This window comes from Myripristis murdjan, chromosome 5 (genome assembly GCF_902150065.1).
Source record: "Myripristis murdjan chromosome 5, fMyrMur1.1, whole genome shotgun sequence".
NCBI lineage: Eukaryota > Metazoa > Chordata > Actinopteri > Holocentriformes > Holocentridae > Myripristis > Myripristis murdjan.
The window spans coordinates 20,769,467-20,787,965 of record NC_043984.1 but is presented as its reverse complement, the minus strand read 5'-3'; the positions used below and the strand labels follow the sequence as shown (position 1 = coordinate 20,787,965).

General features: G+C 43.3%; 1 protein-coding gene across 4 annotated transcripts in view; it reads left to right on the top strand.

The window, feature by feature from the left end:
* Positions 1–18,499, top strand: part of LOC115359798 (low-density lipoprotein receptor-related protein 1-like) — a 104,816-nt gene that overhangs the window by 32,163 nt on the left and 54,154 nt on the right. For all 4 annotated transcript variants that reach the window (XM_030052436.1, XM_030052439.1, XM_030052438.1 and 1 more), the window contains exons 4-9: positions 6,049–6,168; positions 6,525–6,653; positions 6,760–7,023; positions 13,376–13,538; positions 15,290–15,512; positions 18,213–18,402. In XM_030052436.1, the coding sequence (XP_029908296.1) occupies positions 6,049–6,168; positions 6,525–6,653; positions 6,760–7,023; positions 13,376–13,538; positions 15,290–15,512; positions 18,213–18,402 (1,089 nt within the window). The remainder of the gene's footprint in view (positions 1–6,048; positions 6,169–6,524; positions 6,654–6,759; positions 7,024–13,375; positions 13,539–15,289; positions 15,513–18,212; positions 18,403–18,499) is intronic.

Genomic DNA, 18,499 nt, shown 5'->3' with positions numbered 1-18,499 from the left:
TATAGTCCAAGATCGTCAGGCAGGCCCCTTTTGGCTATTCTGTTAAGTACTGTAAAAATAAGAGGCAATCTGGCCTCCTAGCCTTGGGAACGACCTTCCCTGAGGAGGTCAGCCTGGCTAAATCTGTCTTATCTTTTAAATCACTTAAACTCACTCGGATGTAATGACCTTTAATCATTGTTGTTTATAACCAGGGGTGGACTGGCCATCGGGCACACCGGGCATTTGCCCGGTGGGCCGATGTGCTAAGTGGGCCGACAGTCCCCCGACACTTTTTTTTTTTTTTTTTTTTTTTAATTATTATTGAAATAGCTGACCGTAAGATCAGTAGATCAGCGGCCCGATTGACACTGGGCTGGCCCAATCACATTGCTAAACAACCCCTTTTGCGTAGTTTAGTCCCGCCTGCATAATGATTTCGGCAAATTAAGTCATTGCAAGAGTTTGTTTACTCAGCACCGGGCCGGCCCCTGAGACACGCTGCTCTGCGGCCCATTGGTTATTTTTCTTCACTGACACGGGGCTGGACCAATCATATCACGAGCCTGTGGCTCGGTGAGCCGGTGTGCAGTGCAATGCGGGTCGAACGTTATCTCATAGGATCTACTGAGATGGAGAGAAAACGCGAAAGTGGCGCAGAGAAACTGCGAGAAAAAAAGCGGCTGTCAATTTTCAAACCGATCGGACTTTTTCGCTTTTTCGTAATTTATCAACATGAACGAAGAACAAGCCCAAACAATGCCAGAGGAACACAATTCCCCATGGTAGAGCGGATAGTGCCCCCGTCTGCCATGCAGGAGATCGGGGGTTTAATTCCCCAACCGGACACTTTACTTTATTACCTCAGTTTGTTGTTAACTACGGAAGCCCTAAAGGGCCATACATACATATATTTTATTTCCTCCGTTTTCTCGTGATAACGAGATAAATTTCCTCCGTTTTCTCGTGATAACGAGATAATTTTCCTCCGTTTTCTCGTGATAACGAGATATTTTCCCTCCGTTTTGAATGAATGAATGAAACGTGATAGGCCTGAGATTTCCATCATACGTGACATGTCATGCTGACTGACGTCTCCTTGGACACATAAAGCAGGGGTCACCAATCACGTGCCATGGAGGGCCGAGAGGCTGCAGGTTTTCATTCCAACCAAGACCTCCACCAGGTGATTTCACTGATTAGCTCCAGGTGATCAGTGAAATCACCTGGTGGAGGTCTTGGTTGGAATGAAAACCTGCAGCCTCTCGGCCCTCCATGGCACATGATTGGTGACCCCTGACATAAAACATAAAGCTATTTCAGCCTGTGTCAGGCCTTGATTGAACAGATAAGTGATGCAGTGATCAATTCTCCTACTCCTCTGACATTGCTACACTGACTGATGTTTCCTGCAATAATTTAATAAGACAATCGCTTTGTTTTCTCGAGATCTCGATTTAATTATCTCGTTATCACGAGAAAACGGAGGGAAATTATCTCGTTATCACGAGAAAACGGAAGAAAAATATCTCGTTATCACGGGAAAACGGAGGAAATTTATCTCGTTATCACGGGAAAACAGAGGAAAATTATCTCGTTATCACGAGAAAACGGAGGAATTATCTCGTTATCACGAGAAAACGGAGGAAATAAAATATATTTATGTATGGCCCTTTAGGGCTTCCGTAGTTAACCATGACAGTGAAGTGATTCTTATTATTCTGCCTGTCACTGGCTAGATGACACACACAGTGGCATTTAGCGTTTCTGTAATTTTCATTTCTGTACTCTTTTTGTGAATTTGTAACCCAGGTGCTAAATTATTATTATTATTATTATTATCATTATTATTATTGTTATTATTATTTTGCCTTGTTTTGTTTTGGGTTTTGTTGTTGTTGTTCTTTTTTTTTTTTTTTTTTTTTTTTTTTGCCTTTTTTAATGCCTTGTTCTAACTTTATGGGGAGATATATATACCAATCGAATCAGATTCAGATTTAAAGGATTTGTGTGGTATACTTTGTTTGTCGCCATGACCTTCCTATGTGCAGTTTGGGCTCATTCTCCATTCATGTTGATAGGCACCTGCACTTACTGATCTGAAATAGGTGCTGGCCAGTTGTGGCCTGTTCAATAGAATAAAAAAGTTAAATTCCTATTCATCTATTGTATTTTATTGTTCCACTATAGTACTATAGTCCAGTATGACTGGGGCAGCCAAGTAATTTGACATATTTGAACAATTTTTAAAAAAGTAACGTAATAGTTACTTTTCCTGGTAATTAATTACTTTTTAGTAGAAGTAACTAGTAACTATAATTAATTACTTTTTCAAAGTAACGTGCCCAACACTGCTGATGACAGCTAACTAATTGCATGGCATTATGGTTTTAAAGAGTTGCACAGATGGTATACACATTTAAGAGAGCAAAAAGACCGGAAAGGTGTGTGTTATCGAATGTGGTGGGCCGGTCTGGTCCAAAATGCCCGGGCCGATTTTTTGTCCCAGTCCGCCCCTGTTTATAACCCTTTTATGTCTCCTCTTGCTTTGATATTCCATGTTTTATGTTGTTTTTCCCACACATCAGTATTGCTGTCACAGAGTTTCAGTCACATGGGTAGGTGGAGCGTGTGGCGTTTCCCCAGGTTAGAGGTTCACATGGCCACGGGATCATGACTATAGATTCCATGAGACGCGGACATGACTCTGAGTTAAATGACATGTCCATCTTTCGCTCCCCTGAGGGCCCTGTACCCTCACTGAGGTGGACACCTTACTTTTCCATTCCCATCTCTCCATCTCCCCAACTATGCCTTCACAGGAAAAGAGAGCTAGGATGAAATATTTATTAAAGAAACATAGAGAGAGGCATGGGAAAAGACATCAAATTTTCATGCACTTTCACGCTGGCTGGGCTTTGAGGTGTGCGTGTGTGTGGGAGTGTGTGTGTGTGTGTGTGTGTAGTGTGTGCCCTCCTAGAGCATCTTTCATCTTCCAGGGGGTCAAATGCCTCAGTGGGGGTTGGGGCCTGGGGGGGGTCTTGTTTCAGCTGTATTGACTGCTTGCATTCGTAACAAAAATAGCATTTTTTGTTGTTGTTGTTGTTGTTGTTGTTTCAAAATAGATATTTGGTGCTATATGTTATGGTGGGTTGTTTACATTGTTGCTTGTGTCAGCTTTGTAAACATGTCTGGGTTGCTCGATGCTGCAACTTGTTATGGAAAATTCCCAGAAAGTCTGTAATTTGAGGCATGACTGTGCCAGCAGGTCTCAAGAGTGCAGCAACAGGGCTTGTATTCTTGTAGCATGCTTGTAATATTCATTGTATTTGCTGCATTGGGAGAACTGACGGTGAGGAAGTGGTTTTAGGGAGTAACTTGTATGATCTAAGATGCTCGTTCTCACATAAAGCAACGAGATGACTGCTCAGGCAAAATAGTTGTATAGCCAGCAGTGATATGGAAATGTGCTGATGTGTGTGTTGTTGCTTTTTCGTGCACAACAAGCTGACTGGAACTGTGGCAGGCAAACAAACACCCTGTGTAAATGTGTGTGTTTGTGGTGATTTAATCTAGAAAGAGTGGCATGTTGAAGAAACGCTTAATCTCACTCCCCGCCTTCCTTCTCAGAGGTGTTGTGCCAGTGTGAATTGTCTGCTGAGTCCCTGGGCAAAGTGAATCACTTGTGACTGTTGAGCCTTGTTTGATGCGACTGCGGCTGTTTGACTGTGCTGTGACTCAGTGTTGCCTCTGTTGATACACATCTCGCAAGATATGCTTTGTACTGATGCTGGTTCCAGGATGAGTAGCTTAGGTGACTGGAAAGTGTGAAAGTAGGGTGTGATGTTTGTGCAGTGGAAGAGTTTTGTTCCAAAACGTGATATTTACCAAAACACAAATGAACTAATATACAGCCACTCTCCCATATTGGTCATCTCTGGACATTTGCTGATAAACTAGTGTATTGGTGGAGAACAGAAACATTTATGTTTGTAAAATATTGTAAAATATTTCAAAAATTATTTCACAATGAATATATAGCATCTTGTAGTGAAACCCTTCATTGGTCCTTACGCTGGCCAATTGTATTTGATTTGTGCGTGTGTGTGTATGTGTGTGTGTGTGTGTGTGTGTGTGTGTATGTGTGTGTGTGTGTGTGTGTGTGTGTGTGTGTGGCCTTGGTGGTGGTCGATCACAGTCACAGAGGGATTGATTGTGAATGCAGTTCAGTGGTGTTTGTTGATTTCTTTCACTGGCCAACCACACAAAGATCCCATTGTATCTGAATGTGTGGCATGCTAAAAGTATAAATCCACAAAATCATTTTTTATGCTGTTGAAAAAACAGCTATTAGTGATGTTTTGCTTTTTAGGGTTCATTTTGTTGTGTTTTTCGTAATTTCCATGGATAAGTGGCTAACTGTAGACAATGCCAGTTGGAGATATTTTCAGTACAGCTACAGCTGAATTTGATAGGAGATTCATCAATCATTTCAAATACCAAAGGTAAAGATGAGGTTTTGGTGTCATTCCCCCAGAATCAGAAAGCAAGGCTTTCTTTCCTCTAGACACTATTATGGAAAACAGTCAGTCCGTTCAAGTCCAGAGTAGAAGAAGCAGAAATGACAATTTCTCCACTGGCAGTAGTCTCAGTAGAACATGATGCAATGCAGCTACAAGACATGATGTATTTTGTGGTGAAATGCTCACTTTTTCCCAGCTGGAAACCTGACACTTTATTGACCTACAGTTTTGATCACTCCTATTGTTGATGCTCTCTCCACCTCCGTGTAAAACTGGCTCCACGCAACATGTCCAGTCATGTTTTCCAGTGTCTAAAAGTAACAAACAACTAACTGAAGAAGAAATGCACTGGGCAGGTTGAGGGAAAGTGGGTACAATGAGGTAAATTAGAAATGTTAAGTCTGTAATAACTGCTGGAATCCATCACAGATGATAAAGTCAAGTGTAAGAATATCTGGGGGTGGAATTTTCCTTTATCTTGTAGCTGCCTCCAACACTGACCAGCACACATCTCACTCCCTACACTTTGCATCTAAAACCATCTGATGTACTCTTACTATCTGTTGCCTTGCACATACACACACGTCAAGCATTTACACACCTCTGCAGCCTGCTGAGCTATTAATATTCCTTAGTAAGTTAGAACAGCAGTGTCTTCAAAGCTTGGAGGCCCAGGTTGCATTCGTCAGCTCTCCTGCTCCTCATACCTGCAGGCATGCCCGTAGCTTTAGGTCTGGTGCCAGATAGCACGCAGCAGGCTTAGTTAAGCCCGAGTGACTGATCAAACTATGCGGTGTGATCTGTGGGTTTATAGCAGCATGATGAATGGATTATTACTTAGCTACACACAGAGTCCACCTCCCAGCAAAGCCCCACTGCTTTGGTATTTTTTGGTTCATCATTAATGTCAATAATTTAGTGGAGAAATCAACAGTATCTAAACTTTGCAGCTGATATTTTGTTTGGTGTTGTAAAAGACAGATGTCTCTTTGGAAAATATGTCTAATGTTTGGCTCTCCAGGAATCATAAAGAGCTACGCTGGAGTGCATGTAACCAATGAAATTTGACTCATCTTAAATAATTAGCATAGCAATCTGTAGACGAGAATATTAAGTGTGATTGTTCCTTCTCTCCAAGGTGTAGTGAAAATGTATTCATAGGTGATGTTATTTGTGAGCTAATTTTACTGATGCTTTATTTGTGAAATATATGCTTGCATCAGTATATCTGTGATCCATTCCTCAGTTTCACCTTTAGGCTTCAAAACAGCCAGGTACAGAGAGAGATGAGAAGAGATGAGCAAATAAAACTCTAAATTTAAAACTAATGTAATGATGTAGTTGTTCCCTTGTTTCTGAGTGAATTTTATGATTTTAATTTACATCCTGAAGAAAACATCAATGCCTCCTTCCCACACAAGAACCTCCTGCCCCCCTTCATGACGTTCCCTCCAGGCCATCCTATTATCCCTTTCCCTCCTCGTTCTGCATGCACCCTCATAGCACCCCAAAAATTCACGCCCTTCCTCCCTCCTTCTCTCCACAGAGTTTGCCTCCAACTGCACTCTCTCGGTTTGTCAGGACAGCTGCGCGGTGACCCCAACAGGACCCGCTTGTTACTGTAAAAGTGGCTATGAAATCAGCCAGGATGGAAAGACATGCAAAGGTGACTTCTACTATGCACTGGCAAACACACTGTGCAGAAAACATCCACCTTAACAAGTTAGCCTTAAACAGGAAAGAGAATCTTAGTTTTGAAAGACACTAGTTTACTCGTTTACAGATTACTCGTTACCCTGTTAAAAATGTAATCACTGATGTAACTATTCTAATTACCTCATTAGAATAATGTAACTTATTTTTGTTTTAATAATGTTTTAAAACTGAATGGAAGAACAAATGACACAAGATGGGCATTTTTCGCAGAGCATCTGTTAGTTTATCCTCTCATCTTGATTATTTGCCAATTGCATACAGTGTCTCAGTGAAGTAATGAAATGATGTGTGGTTTCCGTGGCTCAGATTTTGATGAGTGCAGTGTGTATGGGACCTGCAGCCAGTCCTGTACCAACACTGAGGGCTCCTACACCTGTTCCTGTGTCGAGGGCTACTTGCCCCAGCCAGATAACCGCTCCTGCAAGGCCAAGAACGGTAAGCACAACCTGCCAGGAACACAGCAACAGGGCCAAATGTGCAGCACACCACTTTGTATCAGACTGTTTGCAGCTAACACTGTCATGCCCATGTTATGTTTCAGTGCCAGTGGACCGTCTGCCCGTCCTACTGATCGCCAACTCTCAGAATATCCAAGCCACGTCCCTGAGTGGCACCACAGTCCACAGCCTGCTGTCCACCAGCACCAAGCAAACCACGGCCATGGACTTCCTCTATGCCCAGGAAACTGTCTGCTGGATCCATGTGGGAGACTCCCCTGCCTCCACACACCTCAAGTGTGCCAAGATTCCCAATCTGAAGAGCTTCACAGATGAGAGAATCATCAACATCTCCCTCAGTCTGCACCGTGAGTACATTACAGTAATATTCAACTTCACCATGGTACATTTATAGTGCACACTGTAATAGCCATAATGTTATTTGCAACATTTGCCCATAGAAGTGAGTGCAGCATGACCTATACCTCAGTAGAGTACTCCAAAGCAGAGTCTAAACATTTTCAGGTTCCAGACCCCCCACGCTGACTTTCATTAACATAGACCTCCATTTGAGGTGACTTTGACCCATGGGGAATCTAATATTAATATTAAATTGTTAAGATGTCATACTTAACAAATGGCAAATACATTCAAAGAGGTGAGATTTAAACATAATGTTACTGTAAAATAATCACACATTTTTGCATCACAACCATTTCTATGTTAAATAATGAAATTAGACTATTTCTCATTTTGCTGATGACCCCCTTTATGATCCTCAAGGACCCCTGTGGGCCCCCGGACCCACTTTGAAATCCTTAGTACTAAAGAATGCTCTAGCCCAGTTTTGCATACATGGTAAATGAGACCACATTGGCAAGATTGTTCTGCGGCTGCAGTTTCAGGCTAGGAGTGTGTGTTTGCATTTCTATTTACATAGTCAGTAAAGTATGTGTGTTACTGTTATGTGTAAGGAGACTTTAGTTTCTCTGCGCTTATGCGCAGCATGTGAGTCAGTTATTATGGCGTTGGATTACAACACACTAAATGCAGTTGTGTTTTTCCATGGCTGATGTTTGGTTACAGAAAATACTGGAGCGTTCTTTTCCAGTAAAAAGGAAACTGAAAGACAGACCATGGAGGTCTAAGAGAAAACATGTGTGAAAGCAGACGTGTGTGTGTGTGTTGTGTGTGTGTGTGCGTGTGTGGAGAACTGTGTAGGTCAAACGCCCTCCACCCCCACATCCCTCCTCCCCACCCGCCCTCCCTCCCCCTGTCACTCCTCTACTTCAAGCCTGCATTTCGAGCCAATTCACGGCCTGCTTTTGGAGCAGACTCTCCTCAGTGAATCAGAGGAAAAGCAGCCGCAGTCACAACACACCCCTAAACACCACCCAACACACATAAATCACCAGCCTTGTCTGTTGTACCATCTCTTAGGAAGTGTAGGGCCAAATTGTGTACAACTATATATCACTTCCATTTCCTTACTTATTTACAAGCCTTACCTCACACACTTGCTGACTGTCTCACTTATTCACTTTCTCACTCATGTTCGCTTTCCCTCTTTATGCCCCTATCCCGCTCTTATTCTTCTCTTTTTTCCTCACACACAAACATAAGCAAACAATCAGGCCTCTTTGGGGTGCAAAGGGTTGCCAAAACTGGTGCTTAGATTAGCGTGGCATAACAGCAAGAGATACCATCAGCTTTAGATTTAATCCACCAATCTGGATGTAATACACCCTGGCAAAAGGTTCAGGTCTTACCTCATCACCCTAAATGCCCTCCATATTCACCTCTCATCTGCCGCTCACCAGTGAACACCCTGTCCCTTTACTCTTACTGTCTAGACCTATGGTAGGCCATAATTAATTTTATAGAACTTGCTCAGTTGCAGTTTTCAATTTAATGATTATGCCACAAAGCTTTAATATAATTTATTTTAATTTAGAATGCCTGGTGTATCAAATCAGCTGTTCTCATTTCTGTTTCTCAGCTATTCAAAATAAGCAGCGTGACTGATCACGGCCAATGAGTCTGTGGCACACAGCTTATTTGTCTCTATTCACGATTGCTGTTCCATGTGACTAGAGCACACATGAGCATGGCAGAAACTAAGCTGAGGCAGGCAGGTCTTGTTTGAGACAGTTTACCAAGTGTTTGAAGTTCAGAGCATGAAGATCCTGCGGAGTTGCCATTTGGAAATATGTTTGTTTCAAACCTGATCATATCAAACAAGTTCAAAACTATTGAATTTATGATTTAGGTCTTTTGCTGCACTTCAAAGCAACATGATGAAAGCCGGGGCTGCTGCTGCACCACACTGTCCTCTCCCAGAATCACAGACTGCACATCTGTTAAATGAACATTATGCATTGCATCTCTCAATCTGTCAGGCTACCACAGGTACAATGAAGTCTCAGCATCCACCCCAAGGTAAAGGACAGACTGGAACGTCTCATGTTGATTTAGAGACTTCCTGGCTGCTGATGGGAGGTGTTAACGCTGTGCTGAGAATGGTGAAAATACAAAGTATGTTGATCCAAAGTGCAAGATGAACAATAAAACAATTTCACATCACCATTCCTTACGTAGCTGATAAACAAGTCAGATCAAAATGATTTAACTTAGCACATAACTTGGATGATCACTATCGCCATAATCATGCAGCTGTAACCGGACCCTGAACTTGCAATGTGTTTGACAATTTACAACCAGAGGAATGTGCAGGAAATTCCAAGCTGGATTCTCCTAGCCTGTCCCACACACGCATGCACACCCACACGTTGCGGTACTCATGTGCAGACGCATGCCGATAGACACACACAGACAAAATGGAGGATTGGCTGCAAAGAGGAGCGCAGGCAGGATGTGTGTAAATGATGCTGAGGGACGAGTCTAGTTCTATATTGCTGGGATGAGGAAACAATTAAAAGCCACTTTCCTCCCTGCGCCCATGTCATAATCTCTCTATTTTTGGAAACTTTGAGGTCATGTGACCAAACCACAGGACCCCGAACACATGTTTAACGCTGAACAACACATATACAATGAGTGAGATTTGGCAATAAAAAAGAAATATGCTCCAAAACAAAAGTACAAAAGACTTAATGTGCAGATGTTACGCGTTAACTTTCTCATTTCGGTCCGTAATTTGGAGTGAAGGTCCAGACAGCCGAGTGGATGGTGACGTGTGAGTGCGGCTGCTCACAGTCAACAAGGAAGGACCCAGGGGTGCACATACAGGAAATTATGTGTTTGTGGTTGTGTGACTCATGACCTTAGGAGGCTGCAAACGAGTTGTCCAGATGCCCCCTTGCTCACTCACTTTCTTTTTTTACTTTCACTCTCATCTCAGTCACATTCCCTTTTCCATCTTTTATCTCTTGCCCACTTTCCACTCCCTATTTTCACATAAAACATACTCACCCAGGTATGTGCCAGTGCCTGCTGTTTGCTCTTGCTAGCTATACAAACCATTCAGAATATCAGCAAACATGCAGTAGTGGTGATGTAAGCTCGGTGTGATTGTGAATAATCTGCCTTTATGGGGAAGCAGAGGCACAACAACATGACGCCAGCAGATTGGCACAGAGCAGGCAAACAGTGGTGGATTAGACCTGGTTGAGGTGTCAGCTCTCTTTAAGCTAATGGAGAGTGCTGAGAGCTGTGCCTATGGCAAGCCTGGAAACAAAACCGACACACATCCTTGCTCAAGAGCACCTAGCTATTGATGCGCCGCACTTGCCGCTTGTATATACAAACGATAGCTGATCCCAGAGCCGTCACTAGACCGCCTGCCATGCTTGTAATGTAACTACAGTACACTTTGTGGCTTAGCGCAGACATGGACCTCAAATCTCCTTAAGTGGTCACGTGATGTTGAAAGGCAAGTCGGTGCTTGGCTAACAGCAGCACATTTTCAGATCTTCTCTCCATTGAACACTTTTTCAGCTTTAACACACACGCACACACACACACACTAACGCAGAACTATGCAGTGCACTGATTAAGTCCTGCCTTCCACTCTTTTTAAGTCACCTACTTCCCCTCATGGCCTTGCGTGCCCCTGCCTGACCTTAACCAGTGCCACATATAGACGGGAAAGTCTCTGTTTTTCCCTTTTTTTGCCATTCCCTCCTTGCCTCTGTGTTTCTCTTTCTTGTGTGATGCCTTTGAGATGTTTGAAGGGAGTGTTTTGGAGTGCAGGCGGTTTGCAAGGGGAAGTTGGGGGTTGCGGTGTCGGAGCTGAGAGTCGAGATGCGGGTATTAAACCTTTGATTATAGTCTAAGAGTGATTATTCAAACATGTCGCATACAGTCTATCAGCTGCATTATGAGTAGAACGTACTGATCCACATAATGTACCCCCAAACTGTGATATAAGGTTGTTTTTCACCCTCTCACTTTCACTCATTTCAAAATTCACTCTCCAGACATAAGCTTGGCAGTTGTTTTTCTTATTTAGACCAACAGGGAGCAGAGAGATTAACAAGAGAACATGTAGAAAACAAGTTGTTTAGTGGGGGGAAAAAAAATCCAAAAAGGCAGCACGGTCTGTTCTTTCAATTATGCCGTGTTGTTTTTTATAGTGTAGCTTTAGACAGACAGAGCTGCAGTTAATGAATCCAGACTGTCGTCCCACCTCTGGGGAGCAGACGAAGGGGAGGGAAGTGGGGGGGATGATGCAGGGAGTAGAAGAGAGGGAAAGGGACAGGAAGAAAAGTTTCTGGCTTCCCTGTAGCCATTTTTGTTTACCAGCGGCAGGGGGTGGGGGTTATGGTGGACCATTCGAGAGCTTGGGATGGATTTTTTTTTTTTTTTTTTAGGCCTTTGTTTTTGGAGGTGGCAGCAACTTTTAGAATATTGCACAATCTTCTCTTTTCTCCCCCCTGTGCTCATCTGTGGTTTGATCAATGAACCTATGTGTTGTGAGCAAACGAAGCCGTGGGCAGCTGGAAGTGTTTAAACAGAGAACTCTGTGTTAAAAATTAAGAGCACCTTTGGGAATATGGCCCCTGATTCCCATAAACCTCAGAAATGCTGCTGCACAATGGCCAAGTTTCCCTAGTGGAAATCAGATCTCTCTCTCTCTTTCACTCTCTCTCTCTCTCTCTCTCCTCCTCCTACATACTCTGTGGATCTCTCTCTGCATTTTCCTTTTGTCTGTTTTTCACTTTTACTTGAAACCGAAATATTTGACTGTCTTCCATGTCCCTCCCCCTTTAGCCAGTCTCCTTAGAAAAAAAAAAAATGTGTCAGTTTTTCTAAACAAAGAAAGCTCCTTTGGAATTCCAGTCAGATTTATCGGCCCATAGCTGGTAAGCTTTCACTATGTGCGATTTTATTGGGCTCTCAGACCGTGGAATCTGCTTCGTCATTTCCCCCACCCAGGCTTTTCTTTCTTGGTTAGGGAACCTGATCCCCCTTGGGCTGCCCTAAATCAGCACAGTGCCTCCATCACCCCAGTCAACACACCGTCGTTTTGAGCCCCTCCGGCCGAAGCGCAGGCCGCACCATGACCGAGGACCCCTGCAGCACAGCTTTACCCCGACATCAAAAGCGTGTCTGTGTGTGTTTACGTGCATGAGGTTTGAGCTTGTAGATGTAGGTCGGTGGTATCGGTCTTCTCACCAAGGAGAGCAGCGCTTGTGGCAGCTGTGAAAATATAAGTCTTGTGGTTTGTGTCGGCCCCCTCCCAGCTCTCTCTCTCTCTTTCTCTCTCTCCCTCTCTCTCTCTCTGTCTCCTGTATCCTTCATTCTGGACCCTTGTGTCCCTATATCGCGCTTTCCTTCAGCTTTAACAATGACCTTCTTCTCTAACCCTTGGCTTAAATTCAGTGTGGCTGCCCTGGATCCTTGAGTATATGAGGGAATTGTAGAAGCGGGGGTAAGCCAGATGAGAGGGGTATATAAAGTTTGTTATGATATTCTTTGTCGCTGTTTTTCTCCTTACTCAGCCTCTCCCTATGTGGTCTCTCTGGATACGCTCCATTCAGAACAGTCTGCGTAGAGTAGGGGTGTCCACATTTTTCATTTTCCTAAGCGTCGAGTTGTCCCCGATGAACTGGGCTCCATAAAGTGCGTGTATGATGGCATGTGCGTGCGTCGAGGTGTTTTGATTTTGAAGGACGGGTGGAGCTGGGTCTTCCCTGTGAGCTGAGCCATGGGAAAATAAACCCAGCCGGAACCACACACCCGTCACTTAGTTACAGCTACAGCAACATCACACTCCTCAAGCTGACGAACAAATGAGTCAGATGAGATGACATTGAACGACAGGCACATTAGCTGCGCAGTTGATCGTTGAAGTTACTCTCTTTTGTAAGTGAAGAAAGCTGCCAAAAGTAACAAGAAAATCAGAAACTCGTGTGCGTGAGTGAGCGAGCTGTCCAAGTGGCTTTTGAAAGGTCCTGCGCAGTGCTGACTGCCATATTTTTGACTAATTTGGGTTGCTCAGTCTGCATCATATGACTATGAGTCAGAGCTTTTACCCGTCTGCTACACGCATGGATCAGACACATCCAACACACACACACACACACACACGCACGCACGCACACACAAACACACTCCATGCAGTCAAGAAGCCCAAGACCAGGTGAATTGAATCAGCACAGGATCTGAAACTGATACTGACACTGTTTTTTTCATATCTCACTCCCTCCTCCCATCTTTCCCGTTTTTTCCATTTGCCCCTCACCCGTCTCTGTCCAGATGTTGAGCAGATGGCCATCGACTGGCTGACAGGAAACTTCTACTTTGTGGATGACGTGGATGACAGGATCTTCGTGTGTGACAAGGATGGCCAGACATGTGTCACCCTCCTGGATCAGGAGCTGTACAACCCTAAAGGCATCGCCCTGGACCCCACCATGGGGTCAGCACACACACAAACACACACACACACACTCACACGCACAAACAGAAATACAATGACAGATGCTCCACATTTGCATATACACGCACTTGTACTGGAAGTCACACACACACTTAGAATCACATGAGGGTGACTGGACTGTTGTTACCAAACCCTAAAACAACAAGATGAAATGGGACATGGGGAGGGTGGGGGTGTCCTCTGGATGTGTTCCACTCTGTTCTCTGATTGGCTGGCCTGGAGGTCTGGACCTAGAGTAATTGAGTACAGATGTTTCATTTGCACTGTGTTCCTCTCAGTGCACCAGATCCTGCTTTTCAGGGTTTCAGTGTATGGACATGTTTTCATTTCAGCCCTCCTGTTTATGACAAGAGTTTCCAACTGAATTCCTGGAGGTGTGCGTATATCTTTTGTGTGTGTGTGTGTGTGTGTGTGTGTGTGTGTGTGTGTGTGTGTGTGTGTGTGTGTGTGTGTGTGTGTGTGTGTGTGCATGCGCGTTTGAGACTGTGTTTGTTCATGCATCATAGCAATTTCCACTGCTATGATTACTTCTTCCAGTAATAAGGTCAGGTACATTTACCCTTGCTGCTTTTCTTTGTTGTGGTCTGCCTCGTCATCAGAGGGGGAGTAAACCAGCATTTTGTGACAACAGAGTAATGAAAAAGCATCCATTTTTTGTGGCGTATAAACAGAGGTTTTACAAGCAGTAAACAGAACGCTCTTCAGAAATGACCTTGCACAATAGATTGCAATTGTTAGGCAGTGACCGTTATATCATATATAACAGTTTAAATGTTGCTCTAAATGTTTAGGAAACTTCCATTAGAGACATGTAAAAGTACAGTTACTGACAAAAATTGGTAAACAAAACATAGTGACACATCTACTTGCCTCATTGGCTTTATCTCTGGTTGTGTAATTTCTCCAAAGCTAAGTTTTTCACAGGCAGATTTTAAACAGGGAAAGTCAAGAAATTTGATAGATGATTGATTTCTCTGAAAACATATCAGGGAAATTATCAAAATGGGTCACTTAACAGAAATTGACTGGAATGTATTTTCCAGCTTGTTTAACACACATTTATTGAATTAGATGCCGGTCGCGAGCAATTTAGCAGGCACTGTGAGCATGATTTGTTTATTTGAAGCTATAACTGTACTGATAAATCATCTCTGTGGGTAAGAAGATGTAAAAAAAAAAAAAACAACAACATGATTTTTGTTTTTGAGGCAGCGAGGAGCTTAGATAATGAGTAAGCTCTGGCACACCCTGTTTGGCTCGCAGCAGAAATGTATTCCTTTAGAACTTTTCTAAGCCTGAAAACACCACAGACATTCAGAGAGGAGATTAAAATTTCAGGTCATGAAAAAGCTTGGTTGTAGTGAAGGTTATGTAAAAGTAGAATCTGACATCAAGTCCTGGGTGTAAGCCCTTATTCATCAGTGTCCTTGTGTCTTGCACCAGATGTGTTTACCAGCGGTCATTGATTATTGTGGCCGTCACTCCAGTCCCCTCAGAAACAGATGAAAAACAGGTGCTTATTGTCCCATCAGTATGTATTGACTCGCAAGCTGTCCCCCTCGCCCTGCGGAAAAGCTAGATGATCGATAGCTTGCCGTAATGGAAATGAGGGAGGCATCAATGAATTACCAGTCAGAATAAGACAGACTGAAAATCCGACCTGCCACTTCAGTTGATATATTCATCCAACTATTAATCACCTCAACCTCTCCTGCATTTTGCGCCCGCAGGAAGGTTTTCTACACGGACTACAGCCAGATCCCTAAGGTGGAGCGCTGCGACATGGATGGCCAGAACCGCACCAAACTAGTGGACAGTAAGATTGTGTTCCCCCATGGCATCACACTGGACCTGGTCAACAGGCTGGTGTACTGGGCTGATGCGTATTTGGACTACATTGAAGTGGTGGATTATGAGGGCAAGAACCGGCACACCATCATCCAAGGCCTTCTGGTGAGAGGAGCAAAGAAACACTATGATCCCATAATGCTTCATGAGCAAAAATACAATTTCTCCTAAATGTTACTCCCATGTGTATGCCATTTGTGTTGCTATAAAACCTCCACTGTGTGTTTAAGTCGATCTGGCATGCAGGCGCATACTATATATCCAGTGGAGCTTATCTATGCTTCTCCTGTGAACTGGTAGTAATGCAGGCTGGACCAGTGAGCTATGGGTAAAGAGAAGAGGGTCGACATTTGCCTTTTCATTAGAGCAGCTGATTAATAGTACACAATGCTAAGGCTGTTGATGATGCTGGGCTTGCCAGTCCCTTTCAAACCTGTTACCATAGCTTTTACTGTTATCTATGGAGAGGTAATGGCCATTATTTGCTTACTGGGCCCAAGGGCAAAGATATACACAACCAGACTAATTCCCATCTCATGTTTTTTTGTGTTTTTTGGTGTGTGTGTGTGTGTGTGTGTGCGTGTGTGCACATTTAGGGGTGCTAGAACACGCACACTGCTGAAGTAAAGGCTGCGAGCGAGAGCTTATTGATGTGCTTATTGAGTATAGGCTGTTTTACTAAGAGCTTTTGTGTTTATTCCGGCCTGAGCTGCTCTTTTAAGGCTGCATGAGGCAAGGTTTTTGTTCAAAAATTCTCCCTTTCTTATCAATTTAAATAAAACCTACCCTCATTGCATTGACCTTCCTCGGGCAATGCACTGAAACGTTGCATAAATAAAATGTTGTGGTGCAGATGGTGTGCGGGAGTGTAAATTTTATTTGCAAATTTCTGCCGTTCTCTCAGCATCCGTGATTCAGGTGTGTATATGAACCATTTGCTTTATCAGTTTAAATAAAAAATGGAGCTCCAGTAGAAAAGGCTTCCCATTCCCCCTAACTGAGACCCAGATTTCCCCTATCTGAAATGATTTTGAAATGAAATTCTGGTGTCTGGTGAATGGATAAGTCTGTGCCACAGGGAGCGACAAACTGAAACTGTAGATTAAAATACAAACTGGGTCCTTAACAGCAGTGAGTAAGTGGTCTGTTCAGAGAAAGATGGATTTACCAAGATTAGGTGTTTTGCCTCCCTTTTTACTTTGTTATCCTTCGGTATAAAGCAATCAGACCGGCTGGGTAGGTAAACATGAGCGTGCTGTGTGTGTAGTTTACTTGCATCACGTAGCATCATTTCTGGGTATTAAAGTTCGAGCAGTTTTCAAAGATTTTCCTCTGGATCTCGCTGAAAACAATAAGTTGTATGGTTGACTAGGACATTTTTAATGGGGTATATTCACTCTAACGGCAAGGTTTTTTTTTCATGGCTGGTTTTTCCTTGACAAGGTCTGTTGGGATGGGTGGGGGTGACAGGCAGGTACTCCTAAGATTTCTGCTGCTAGAGGGTGCCACAAATCCGCTCGGCAGACCACTGCTTTCCCTCCTAAGCTGCTTGCTCTATGTATCCAAGTTTTCTCATTTTGCAAGTCTCTTCTACTACATCTTTCTCCGGCTGGGTGAGCTCTACACAGCCTGCTATGTAAGACCACAATACCATGTCAGGTTTTAGGCTTCGCTGACAATCCCTGTTGGGACTCTGAGTCACTGGCTTATGTCTGTTCACACTATAAAGTCCTTGCCTTCAGTGCCCCAACCTCTGATTTAGAGAGATTTTCTTTCTGCTTTGTTTTCCTCAGACAAAGTCAACTTACTTCGTAAGTTCTCTCTTTTTATTTTTTATTTTTTTCAAAAGCACGTTAGTGGAGATTTTACTTGTTACTCTCAGTTACCACTGCAAGGCATTTCATTATTTGATTTTACTTTGAAATACATTAATCATGGTAAAGACTTGCTTTGCATAAAGTCAGTGTATATTAGAGTGCGTTGTGTTAAGTGTTGCTGTGTGTGGAAAAGGTGCACGCCTTAACCTCAGATCACATTTTCAGATGTCAGTGATCTTAGGTTTCTGTGGTTATGAGACTAACATGTTACCTTGTATGTGACTAAAGTGTTGCCTCCACACCCTGCAGGTCCTAAACAAATGATATGATTAAGGAGAAAATGATAAACAAATGTAAAATCTTTTGAGGGTTGTAGGAACATCATTTTAAGAACAAACACATCAATAATGCTGCTTGCATGCAGTAGTGGAATTTGTTCCATTAATTCTTGATTCTGAATATTGTTTTCCCTGAAAAAGCTATTCACTAATTGGTTCAAAATTGGTGCAGCACTTTGCCCAGAGATGTGAAGTCACCAGATGTCATCCAGAGTGCTGTGTATTTCCACACAAACTCCCCTTCCAATCCTCTCAAAGTGATTGCTGTGTGTCTTGGATGCTGTCGTCATTATAGTTGTCCACCACTAATCTATCTCATGCACAGCTGCTGGCTCCAGTGATTGTCGAGCTGTTAGACAAAGCAAGATCATTTTCGAAGAACTGAGCTCTTAGCTGCACTATGGGTCAAATGCAGAATTGCCTAGTAGCTGCAACAAGCACAGCATTGGATCCCACTTGGAGAAGTGATAAAAGGGAATGATGAACTGTGGAGATAGTGGTTTTAATTCATTGATCCAACACTATCTCCATTTTGCTCTCTCAGTTTTCTGTCTCTACTTTATCTGCCTCTCTTTCTCTCTTTTTTTGTTCATCACCCCTTGTAACTCATCCTTGTCATCTCCCACTTTCCCTTTCTTTTTCTACATAAGATCGAGCACCCATATGGGCTGACAGTGTTTGAAAACTACCTGTACGCCACCAACTCGGACAACGCTAACATGCAGCCCAAGACCAGTGTGATCAGGGTGAACCGCTTCAACAACACAGACCATCAAGTAGTGACACGGGTGGACAAGGGAGGGGCATTGCATGTCTACCATCAGAGGCGCCAGCCCCCAGGTAGAATACACACACACACACACACACACACACACACACACATACGATCCTGCACAGCTGAATATTACTCTCATGCATCTGGTCTTGGACTTTGCTT